Source organism: Carlito syrichta, unplaced genomic scaffold (assembly GCF_000164805.1).
Source record: "Carlito syrichta isolate Samal-C Ts95f unplaced genomic scaffold, Tarsius_syrichta-2.0.1 Scaffold301807, whole genome shotgun sequence".
Lineage (NCBI taxonomy): Eukaryota > Metazoa > Chordata > Mammalia > Primates > Tarsiidae > Carlito > Carlito syrichta.
The window spans coordinates 828,069-840,766 of NW_007245903.1; the positions used below are offsets into that span (position 1 = coordinate 828,069).

Here is a 12,698-nt window from a genome sequence, read left to right on the forward strand (position 1 = left end):
GCTACCACGCCCAGCTGATTTTTTGATTTATTGTAGAGATGAGGTCTCGCTGCCCAGGCTGGTCTCGAACCCACGGACTCAGGCAATCCACTCACCTCAGCCTCCCAAAGGCGCGGGATTACAGGCTGAGCCACCGAGCCCAGCTTCTGACTATTTTTTTAAAAATTTATTGTAGAGATGAGATCTTGCCAGGTTGTCCATGCTGGTCTTGAACCCATGGGCTTAGGCAATCCTTTCATCTTGGTCTATCAAAGTGCTGGGATTATAGGCGTGATCCACCACGCCTGGCCTAAATGTATATTTTTAAAGAAACAATTCATATTTGGAAAAAGCACAGGAATAAGGATGGAAGAATTAAATTCTAAGTTAGCTTTTCTTAACTATGTGTCCTTGGTGATATCAAGCAAGTCTCAGTTGCACTATTTGTAAAATGGGGCTAAAGACAGATGTTCTTTTCACTTCACAAAGTTCTTGTAAGGGAGCCATGGATAATAGGTGTGAATTACTTTCAACTTTTATGAAGAAAATCTCTGTACTATTAAAATTTTAAAATATCTTTTATAACACTGCCTTTTATAATTAAGAAAATAAGTATATCTTAACATCTGTAGTTGAACTTTAAAACACCCACAATAAAAAGTTAACTTGCAAATAATGAAATCTTATTTTTTAAATGTATGCTTTTTAATGTTGCAGAAAGTTGACGTTAGATGAACCTTTCATCTCTTTTATGTAAAATGCAAGGCCAACTAAAGAATTTTTTTCGATTTGGCTTCTGTCAGGGGATTTCTTTTCCGATCACTAGATGGCGCAATTGGAAGTCTACCACCTGTCCCAAGGATTTGCCAGAGACCCTAATGACAGAGACTTCTCCTTTGGGAGGAAAAGAAGGAAGAAAAACAAGAGAAAGGGGAATGTTATTCATCCCTGAAGCTACACGACCCTTCTCCTCAAAGCAACTGGGAAGTGTGCAGTGTGCAGCGTGCAGTGTGAGTGCCAGAGATCTGTTCCTCCATGTGGTCTCCTCACTAACTACCCAGAGGACCCATGGCACACTTGAAGACTTCATGATCAGGTGAAATGCAGGGTCCCTTGTGAAGGGCCTCAGGATCCCTTAGATGCGTTGTTACGTGAGGAACAACTCCCGGCTGAATTTTGCTGTCCCTCCTCCCCCACTCCCCTTCCCCTTTGCTTTTCTGACAGTTGAGTTGCACTGAGGACCCACCAAGTACTAATTGTGACTTTACACCCCACATAAACAGGAGCTTCGGGGTTGGCATATTTAATTTTGGCTTTCAGCTTTGTAATTATCCTGTAGCTAGTAGGGAAGGAAGGTGTGCTGACCAAGGCCACGGGTCACAGGAGAGTTTTACCTGAAACTACTAATTGTCTCAGCCACCTCTGGAAGGACTTTCATGAATTATTTGAGGTTCATGATCCTGGCGTAAAAAGTGATTACTTTTGTTTTCTGTTGGAGTGACCTTGTTTCCTTACAGTGCTCTGATTAAGGTGAACCCATGGATTCATCTATTCCTCCTGAGTCTCTTCTGCAGCTTTACATGACTTGAGCTCTGCCCTCAGAACCAGGAAGAGAGATGGTGAGAAGGAGCAGGGACCTTCCTCTGCCCCTGCACTGCTCTCACCAATGCCCAGCAGTATAGATCACCAACACTCTCCGGGCCAAGGGTACTGGGCAAGGGTCAGGAATGCTGGTCTTCTACCACAACAGGAGGTAATTCCAGGCTCCCAGCGAGGCGGCTGTGTCTCCCAACTTCTCGTTGGCTGATGCTCTTTTTTCAACAGATTTTTTTGTTGTTAGTCATCTCATTTTAAACATAAGTGAATATATTACTAAATGGAAAAATACATGTACCACACATATAGAAACACATCCAGAAGAAATGAAACATTCCCTGGGTGTGTTCACATATCTTCAGAATGGAATCTCTAATCACCCCTGGGATTATTTCCTCCTTCAGACATCAAAGCCCAACTAGCATCCCTCAATGCATGAGTCTGGTTTTATTTTCCACATGATATGATTTTTCAAATTGTGAGCCAATGTTCTACTGCCTTGAGAATGTGCAAGCTTGGCTTTCCCTGACATAGTTCATATTTGATATTAGGGTAAAGGTCGAGGGAGAATCTTTCTCAAATCAGTCAGACCATCTTCTTACAGGGATACTGCGGTCTTCTAATCCAAAGATCTAGGGGAGCTATCAACTTGAAATACAACAAAATACAATCATCTCTGTTTATAGACTTAAACTATTTCCATTAAAACAGCTAGTCTCAGTTTCGTCATTAAAACACGACACGGAAAAAGAAAAACCAGCTAGTATTCTTGTATTATTGCCCTTAGAATAGGTGTAGTTAAACATCATTTTATTTTATTGTTTTAAACCACTGTTTCAGGATCTTACTTATATTTTTGCCAATATGGGAACAAACTTTAAAAAAAACCCACATTGCGATATGGCAATCTCACTATGTTAAGGTTGGAAGACACCAGGATAACAACGTCAGCCATGTGATTTGCCAGCCGTGATATAGTAACAGTAATAATACCAATAAGTGAAAAAATCTCTCATTTGAATTGTATTTTCAATGTAGAATTTTTTTCCACACATACATTTATTCAGTGTTCATCATGTTCTTTCTGGGACTCAGTTTTCTTTTCTGGAAAATAGGGATAATAACTCCAATTCTGCCTACTTCCGAGGGTTATTGCGAGGATGAAAGACAAAAAGTATGTAAGCCTGAATTTGGAATCTGATAGCACTATGCAAAAGAGCTGCAGCCACTCATGTGAAGATGTAGTGTGGTCATGGTTGACAGCAGTAGAAACCATGAGAGAAGAGAGCGTGATGGACTATCTGGCCACTGTGTGAACCTGGAGGCGGCTCACCACAACCTATCCATGCATACATTCTTGGTTGTTCACAGATTAACACACTAAATTGATAACCACAGACCTGCAGATTAAAGAAATACTGTCTAAAGATGCATCTCCCAATTTTCTATCTCATAAGTTTGAGCCAGTCCTGAGTGGTTCCAAGTTATCTCCTACACATCAGGGCTGTGGAAGTTCTTAGAACACATACATTTACAGGAAGCTCTATCTTTCTCTTGGGAAAACATTGCTCTGGATATGACTGCAACAGCACTCCCAGATGAACCAAAGACAACCTCCTTCCCTGTGTGAAAATGACTCTGTAAAGAAGCTGGCAGGCCAGGCTCGGTGGCTCAGCCTGTAATCCTGCGCTTTGGGAGGCTGAGGTGAGTGGATTGCCTGACCCCGCAGGTTCGAGATCTGCCTGGACAACTTGGCGAGACCTCACGTCTACAATAAATCAAAAAATTAGCCAGGTGTGGTAGTGCGCGCCTGTGGTTCCTGCTACTTGGAAGGCTGAGTGGAAGGATTGCTGGAGCCCAGCAGGTCGAGGCTGCAGTGGTCGGGAGCATGCTACTGCACTCCAGTCTGGGCGACAGAGTGAGACTTCAACTCAAAAAAAGAAGCTGGCATGGGACATATGTCTGCAAGGTGACCCTATTCATCCCCTTCTGTTACCTTCTTGAAATGCTCTTCCCAAGGTGGGATACACACAGACTCTCATAGTCAGGAAAATCTATAGGTGCTTAAATGCATCTCTCAGGTCCCAGGAGCTTTATATCTCTGTGCTGAAATAAATTGCTTTTCAATCAGAATCCCCTTTCTCAGCACCTAACAATGAACACCAATGGAATCTGGCCAGTCAGAACAGAAAACCACCAAACTCGGAAAGAATCGGTGATTCTCAAAACGTGGACAGAGATAAAAATATGTTTACCTGGGCAATGATGTCCGCAATTTCTGAATAACTATGGCATCTTCCCACGCAGGATCGAGCCAAAAAGTCTTCCACGAGTCGCGTCCCAATGCCGTAACCCCTATGGATGAAGAGAGTGGTCTGAAAAGCAATGCTGTGTGATTGGCACGTCTACCCGTGTTTGAGAATGGATTTGCAGACTGGGTGTGGTGGCTCATGCTTTTCATCCCAGCACTTTGAGAGGTAGAGGCGAGAGGATTGCCTGAGCCCACTGGCTTGAGACCAGCCTGGGCAGCATGGCGAGACCTTGTTTCTATAATAAATCAAAAAAAATTAGACAGGCGTGGTGGGGCATGTCTGTAGTTCCAGCTAATTGGAAGGCTGAGGCGAAAGGATTGCCTGAGCCCAGGAGGTCAAGGGTGCAGTGGCCGTGAGCATGCCACTGCACTCCAGCCTGGCCAACAGAGACTCTGACTCAAAAAAAAGAGTGAGAGAGAGAATGAATTTGTATATTTAACACTCGACTTGGGCAAGTGAATAACCAAGCATGACAAGTCACATGGCCTTTGGCAATGGGCTTCCTGTTCATCCCTCAGACCACAGAAGCAGAGAGCAGCACACCCAGAAAGTACTGCCTGGCTTCCTAGAGCAGGGATACCTGCCTACAACCAAGTGTGGCCCAAACTCAACAATGTGAATGGGATGGATGAAGGTGGGGGTCTGCAGTCCTGTGTTTTTCACTGGCAGCCGACACTCATCCTCAGCTGCGACAGAAGCCAGGTAAGCATCTAACTAACTTGTCCACAGCAGCCGGGATACCCTAATGCTTGCTCTTCCCTTAGCACAGCTCTGGCAACAGGGTGGGCATTTCCAGGGTGGGGCTGAAGGAGGGGACGAAGGGAACAGGAAGACATTCATTGCTGTCCGTGAAGGTTTTCGCAGTCAGGACTCTGAAGTTTACCGAGAGAAAAAAAGCCAAATTCAGAAACTCATTTTTCATTCCAGGGGAATAAATCTGTACACTTCGCCCAGGAACATAGCTTGAAAAATGTGAAGTACAGCTCTGAACATCTTTTTGCTGAGATGTGAGAACACAGCAAAGCCCATGTCTGAGCTAGTCGAACACTCACTTTCAAGACTGAAACAACTCGATTTCCAAGTAGAATACAGAGAAAGGCCAGAGTCTCAGACTCATGAGGACATCTAGTCTGGGTGAAGAAATAGGACTTTTGTGGTGAAGATAAAAAGGAATACTGTTTTTGCCAAACTCTGGCACAAAGTTGGTCTTTTAACTTCACAGTCACACACCCATGCACAAGTGAATGATTTCTGATGGAGCCACAAAAGGCCTGGCAAGAGAAGACACCGCAGCTTCAGAGACAACAATTGCTCCAGAGGATGAAAGAGGGATGGAGGGCTTGGTGACTGGATGGTCACAGGGAGATGGATTTGCTGTGAGAGTGCTTACAAATTCATTCAGTCTTGTGAGCTAACCTGTGCATATTTCTGAAAGAATAGAAACCTTCCATGTAGCTTCTTTGACTTTAGAGAAAGATGGCTTGTGATTCTAACTGGGAAGCTCACACAGAACTTTTAATGAACAGGATGTCTACTTTACAGAAATAGTTGTGCCAGGATTTTTTTAATGTTTCCAGTGTTTTCTAATTATCATAAGGCACATCCACAGCCCAGCCACCGGGAACCTTGATAAGAAGCCAAAATGTATGAGCAGTGCTACATCTATATAGATTGCTTTGGTCAAAGGGCATGTTTCTGCAAAGTAAATATGTTATAAATTAAAAATGTAAAAGACTCTCAGCAGAAGCTATTAAAGAAAGCTAAATGTGATTTTTTTTTCCTAAGGAGAGGTCTTTCTGCAGCCTCTCAAAATTTATTCTTTAATGTTTATTCGTATTGTTTAAAATGTGGACTCAGAGAACCAACTCAAATAAATAATTCAGATAAATGAGCTTCTCTGTTTTCTATAAGTATTCCACAAAACCATGCAAATTTAACATAAGTCAGATAAAATGAAGCCATTTCTGGAAATGCTATGTCAGGTATTGAAGTGTGACATAAGTGTCAACACCTTTGGCAGCTTCTGCAGACAGGCCAGTGAAGATAGTGACTGAAAGGCCACAGGTGGACAGCTGGGCTCCTGACTAAATACGGAGAAATGAGAAAGAAAAAAAGATATGTACCAGCAACATTAATAAAAAGTAACTTTTTAAGAAGAAAAAGAGTAGGCATATAGAAAGGGATGAAAGCAAGGATTTAAAAAAGATCTTTCGCCAGGCTCGGTGGCTCAGCCTGTAATCCCGCGCCTTTGGGAGGCTGAGGTGAGTGGATTGCCTGAGCCCATGGGTTCGAGACCCGCCTCAGCAGCGAGACTTCATCTCTACAATAAATCAAAAATCAGCCAGGCACGGTAGCGCATGCCTGTAATTCCAGCTACTCGGAAGGCTGAGGCAGAAGGATCGCAGGAGCCCAGCAGGTAGAGGCTGCGGTGGCCGGGAGCGTCCACTGCACTCCAGTCTGGGCGACCAAGTGAGACTCCAACTCAAAAAATAAAATAAATAAATAAAATAAATAAAAATAAAAAGATCTTTCAAGCTTTTCTTCACATGGTCATTTTTTTTCTTTTTGCATGTCAGCTGAAAATACAATAAACCTTTTTAAAAAGCTCTAAAATGCTAAGCTAAGTTTCTTCTTCAACCTTCCTAAAATAAATCTAACCAGTACACATTTTTTAGTCATTGCTTTGTTAAAGTCATTTTTGGGGCTTATAATTATGAAATTCCAAAAAACTGTTGACAGATATTTTATTGTTTGGCAATAATCTGATGATCATATAATTATTTTGAGAAAATTAAAGGTTGAATTTGTGCGGGAGGACTCACCAAGCATAAAGACAGAGGGAATAGGCTTTATTCCTAAAGGAAAGAATGGTAAAAATACATATTTGTAAAGAAAAGTATAGTAATGATAAAAACAGTCAAACAATAAAAATATTGTGTTGGAAAAATAAATATCTTTCCAGCCCATCATCTCTTGGTCTCCTCCTGGGCAACCACCTTTGGTAGTTTCTGGGTATCCTTCCATAGACAGCCTGTGCTCATGTAAACGTATGTTTACATGGGAAGAAGTTATGCTAGAACACAGACTTCTGATAATAATAAAGTTGGGTGTTCTATCACATTAAGAGAACAATTTCAGTTTTACCACACCCTTTGCTTATAAGTGAATAGCAAGTGAATAAATATATATATATATTTGTCGGAGTCTCACTCTGTCGCCCAGGCAGGAGTACAGTGGCACATTCATGGCCATCACAGCTTTGACCTCCTGGGCTCAGGTGATCCTTCCACCTCAGTCTTTTGAGTAGTTGGAACTACTGGTGGGCACTACCATGCCTGATTAATTTTTTTAAGTTGTAGAGATTAGTTCTCATCAAGTTGTCCAGGCTAGTCTAGAACCCCTGGGCTCAGGTAACCCTCTTGCCCCTGCCTCCCAAAGTGCTGGGATTACAAACATGAGTCACTGTACCCAACAATAATTTCTAACAAAAAATAAAACAATCTACACTTGATATTCACGAGGAACATGGTTCCCTCCTGTGATTTCATACTGTCAACTTAAATGGCAGTTATGAGAAATTCTGCCCAGTCTGAGATGTGATTCATGGAGACAGATGAACTGGTGATACCATCAGAAGTGGAAAAGAGTGCAGGCAATGATAGGAAATGGTGAGTGTTCCACAAGAATAAAAGACTTCCACTTACATCTTATCTAAGTACTGGTTCACATCTTCATCCTTTTCATAATCCTTACACAGCTGGGCAACTAGGGCTCCATACGTGAGGACAAAGAGATCTCTGTTCTGGAGAAAAAAGGATAGTTTTTTGGTTATAGGCAAAAATACTACTGTATTTCTTTTCTTTTCTTTTTTTTTAAACAAAACCTTCTGCTTGGAAGCAGCCTTAGAGATAATCTGTTCCTTTTTCTCCACTCTCCTATTATTGCAACAATTTGCACTTTTGAGAAAAAATTAAACTCACATTTCGATAACTTGCTGTGGTGGGAAGGAAAGCTGTGAAATAAAATGAATTTCTTGAAATGAAAACATCTTTGTATGCATTTGCTTACATTATATACTTGCAATGTATTTTTATGGAGGAAAGCTTTTTTTATTTTTTAGATATTTTATTTTAAAGATGTGGGGTACAATTCAGGATTAGGTATACAAGTGGAAATCAAACAGGTAAAGTCTGGGCCTTCCTTTGGTCCCTACTTTGTCTGGTTTGAAATCAGGTAACCTTAATGATATTTTGTCCCCACCCCCATCCTGGCAGTCGTCCACTATTGCCAGTTCTTTTCTTGTATTAGTATGATAAATGTTCAGGGTCCACTTATGAGTGAAAACATATGGTACCTTGTTCTTTGTTTCTGTGATAGATCACTGAGTATGATAGAATCTAAATCCATCAAAGTTACTGCAAAGTCCATATGTTTGTCCTTCTTTATGGCTGCATAATATTCCATCATGTATATGTACCACAGTTTTAAAATCCAGTCCAGTTTTGATAGGTAGCATGGTTGGTTCCATGTTTTTGCTATTGTGAATAGTGCTTCAATAAACATGCGTGTGCAGGTAATGGTTTACATTCCTCTGGGTATATCCCCAGTAGAGGGATTGCTGGGTCATATGAAAAGTCAATTTCTAGTTCTTTTAGAAATCACACACTGTTTTCCATACAGGTTGAAATAGTTTGCATGCCCCTAGCAGTGTAGAAAAGCTTTTTCTTTTCTCCACATCCTCACCAGCATCTGTTGTTTTTTGTTTTTTTTTAATTAATGATGCCCATTCTTACTGGGATTAGGTGGTATCTCAATGTGGTTTGATTTGCATTTCTCTGATGATTAGTGAGGCTGGGCACTTTTTCATGTGTCTGTTGGCTGCCCATATATCTTCTTTTGAGAAATGTCTATGTCTTTTGCCCACTTTTTAATGGAGGTGTTTGTTTTTCTCCTTTTGGCACATTTGAGTTCCTTTTAGATCTTGGATGTTAGGCCTTTGTCAGATATACAGTTGGCAAAATTTTTTTCCCCATTCTGTGGGCTGTCTCCTTGGCTCTTGAGGTTTCTTTTGCTTTGCAGAAGCTTTTCAGTTTAATGAGGTCCCACTTGTCTACCTTATCTCTTTTGGCATGGGCTTTTGGGGTTTTGATCGGGAATTGGTTGCCTACTCCGATTTCTATAAGGGTGCCTCCTGCATTTTCTAGAATTCTTATAGTTTGAGGTTTTACATTTAGTCTTTGATCCATTTAGAGTTGACTTTTGTGCCTGGTAACAGATAGGGGTCCTGTTTCAATCTTCCACAAATGATTAGCTAGTTTTCCCAGCACCATTTACTGAATAGGTTCTCCCTTCCCCAGTGGTTGTTGGTGGAGGCTTTGTCAAAGACAAGTTGGTTGAGAAAGTGAGATTTTGCTTCCGGAATCTCTATCCTGTTCCATTGGTCCATATGCCTGTTCTTGTACCAATACCAGGTTGTTTTGCTTATTGTAGCCTTATAGTGAAGTTTAAAGTCTGGAAGTGTGATATCTCCTACTTTGCTTCTTTTTCTAAGGATTTTTTTGACTATTTGTGGTCATTTATGTTTCATATGAATTTCTGTAGTGTCATTTCCCGGTCTGAGAAGAATTATGTTGATAGTTTAATGGATATTGTCGTTTCTAGGTCTGAGAAGAATGATAAAAATAAGAAACGCTTCACAAATTTGTATGTCATCCTGGTGCAGGGGCCTTGATAATCTTCTCTGTATCATTCCAGTTTTAGTATATGTGTTGCCAAAGCAAGTACGGAGGAAGGTTTTAAAAAATACTAATTTCTGACTGGGCATGGTGGCTCATGCCTGTAATCCCAGCACTTTGGGAGGCCAAGGTGGGAGGAATGTTTGAGCCCAGGAGTTCGAGAACAGACTGAGCAACATAGCGAGACCTCATCTCTAAAAATAAAAATAAAAATAAAAAATTAGTCCAGCATGGTGGTGCATACCTGTAGTCCCAGCTACCCAGGAGACTGAGGAGGATCACCTGAGCCCAGGAACCCATGTGATGAGTCATGATTGTGCCACTACACTCCAGCCTGGACAACAGACTCAAAATACACACACACACACACACACACACACACACACACACACAGTTTTTTTTTTTAAGTTGGAGTCTCAATCTGTCACCCAGGCTGGAGTGCAGGGGCACACTCAGTCACCGCAACCTTGACTTGATGGGCTCAGGCTATCCTTCCACTTCAGCTTTTCAAATAGCTGGAACTACAGGCAGACACCACCACTCCAGCTAATTTTTGTATTTATTGTAGAGACAAGGTCTCACCAAGTTGCCCAGGCTAATCTTGAACAACTGGGCTCAGGCAGTCCTCTCCCCTCAACCTCCCAAAGTGTTGAGATTACAGACTTGAACCACTGCGCCCAGCCTATACACACTAATTTCTAATATAAGTTTCTATTTTTCTAGGATAGCTTTTGATATGTGCTGACCATGTTTTCAGCTGGAAGGAAGAATTGGGTGAAATATCTCATGGTCCCCACAATCCCTGAAGGACCCAGACCTGCCAGAGAGAACTTTAGAGGATGAGCACAACTGCAGCAGCATGGTTTTGAGATAATTTTACCTTTTTACTTTGAGAAAAAAAGGGGGAATGTGCACTTTCTTTTTAGACCTCCAAAATAGGTCCCGTTTTTAAAGTGAATTATAAATAAAAACCAATTAAGGACATTTAGGTTTGGCTTAAAGTAGATGTGTTGAAATACAGGAAACAGAAAACACAAACCCCAGTTAATTCACTTTAAAAAGTCTCTGTTATCATCAAGACAAAAAATCAACAAGGAGATATGGAACCTCAACATGACGCTTGACCAACTGAACTTAATTGATACCTACAGAACATTCCAACCAACAACCACAGATAATACATTCTACTCATTACCACACGGAACATACTCTAAGATCGATCACATCCTTGGCCATAAATCAAGCATCAACAAATTCCATAAGATTGAAATACTGTCCTGCACCTTCTCAGACCACAGTGGAATAAAAATAAATATCAACACCAACAAAGTTCCCCCCAAACCCACAAAGACATGGACACTAAATAGCATGATGCTAAACAACTCCTGGATCAACATAGAAATCAAAACAGACATTAAAAGATACCTGGAAACAACTGAAAACTGAAAACAAAGGAACATCTTACCAAAACCTCTGGGATGCCATGAAAGCAGTATTAAGAGGGGAATTCATATCTCTACAAAGACACATGAAGAAAATGGAAAGATTGCAAGTTAACCTAAAAAAATCACCTGAGGAAGCTGGGAAAGCAAGACCATCAAAATACTAACTTCAGCAGAAGAATCCAGATCACCAAAATAAAAACCCAAATTTGGGACATAGAAGAGAAAAAGATAATACAAAAAGCAAACAAAACAAAAAGCTGGTTCTTTGAAAGGATAAACAAGATTGATGGACCCCTAGCTATACTGACCAAGAAAAAGAGAAAAAAACCTAAATAAACACAATCTGAAATGCGAAAGATCAAGTCACAACTGACCCCAAAGAAATATAACAGATTATCAGAGACTACTATGTACATTTGTATGGAAACAAACTTGAAAATCTAAATAAAATGGAGGACTTTCTGATATCAAACAACCTCCCCAGGTTGAAACAAGAAGAGATAGAGACCCTAAATAGACCAATAACAATCCAGGAAATTGACTATGTCATAAGAAAACTTCCTACAAAAAGGCCCTGGACAAGATAGCTCTCCAGCAGAATTCTACAAAACATACAAGGAGGAACTGACACCAATCCTACTGAAAGTATTCCAGGCAATTGAGAAAGATGGAACTCTCCCCAAATCATTTTATGAAGCTAACATCACATTGATACTCAAACCAGGTAAAGATCCAACAAAGAAAGAGAGCTACAGGCCAATATCCTTGATGAACATAGATGCTAAAACTCTCAACAAGATCCTAGCAAAACGGACCCAACAGCACATCTCAAAATCATCCACCATGACCAAGCAGGCTTCATCCCTGGGATGCATGGCTGGTTCAACATTTGTAAGACCATAAAGGTAATTAAATACATCAACAGATATTTAAAAAAAAAAAACACATAGTTATATCTTTAGACGTGGAAAAAGTTTTTGATAAAATCTAGCATCCCTTCTTGATAAAAATGTTTGAACATCTAGGTATAGATGGAACATACCTCAAAATAGTAAGAGCCATCTATGAGAAACCCACAGTCAACATACTGCTGAAAAGACAGAAATTTGGAACTATTTCCCCTGAAAACCAGAACAAGACAAGGATGTCCACTCTCACCCCTCTTTTTCAATATAGTTTAGGAAGTCATAGCTAGAGCAATCAGACAAGGAGATCAGGGGTATCCAAATAGGAAAAGAGGAAGTCAAGGTATCCCTCTTTGCAGACAATATGATGCTATACCTCAAAACCCCAAGAGAATCTGTCAAAAACCTCCTTGAACTGATAAAGGACTTTGGCAAAGTCTCAGGTTACAAAATAATGTGCAAAAATCAGTTGCATTTATATACACCAACAATAAACAAACAGAAACCCAAATAAAAAGCACAATCCCAGCCGGGCTCGGTGGCTCAGCCTATAATCCCGCGCCTTTGGGAGGCTGAGGTGAGTGGATTGCCTGAGCCCGTGGGTTCGAGACCCACCTGGGCAGCGAGACCTCATCTCTACAATAAATCAAAAAATCAGCTGGGCGTGGTAGCGCATGCCTGTAATTCCGGCTACTTGGAAGGCTGAGGTGGAAGGATCGCCGGAGC

At 41.0% G+C, this 12,698-nt stretch overlaps 1 protein-coding gene across 1 annotated transcript in view; it reads right to left on the reverse strand.

Moving 5' to 3' along the window:
• Positions 1 to 12,698, reverse strand: part of TRAPPC3L (trafficking protein particle complex 3 like) — a 48,644-nt gene that overhangs the window by 31,324 nt on the left and 4,622 nt on the right. The window contains exons 2-3 of the mRNA XM_008055274.2: positions 7,592 to 7,689; positions 3,831 to 3,930 (exon numbers count right to left, since the gene is read on the reverse strand). Coding sequence (XP_008053465.1) covers positions 3,831 to 3,930; positions 7,592 to 7,689 — 198 coding nt within the window. The remainder of the gene's footprint in view (positions 1 to 3,830; positions 3,931 to 7,591; positions 7,690 to 12,698) is intronic.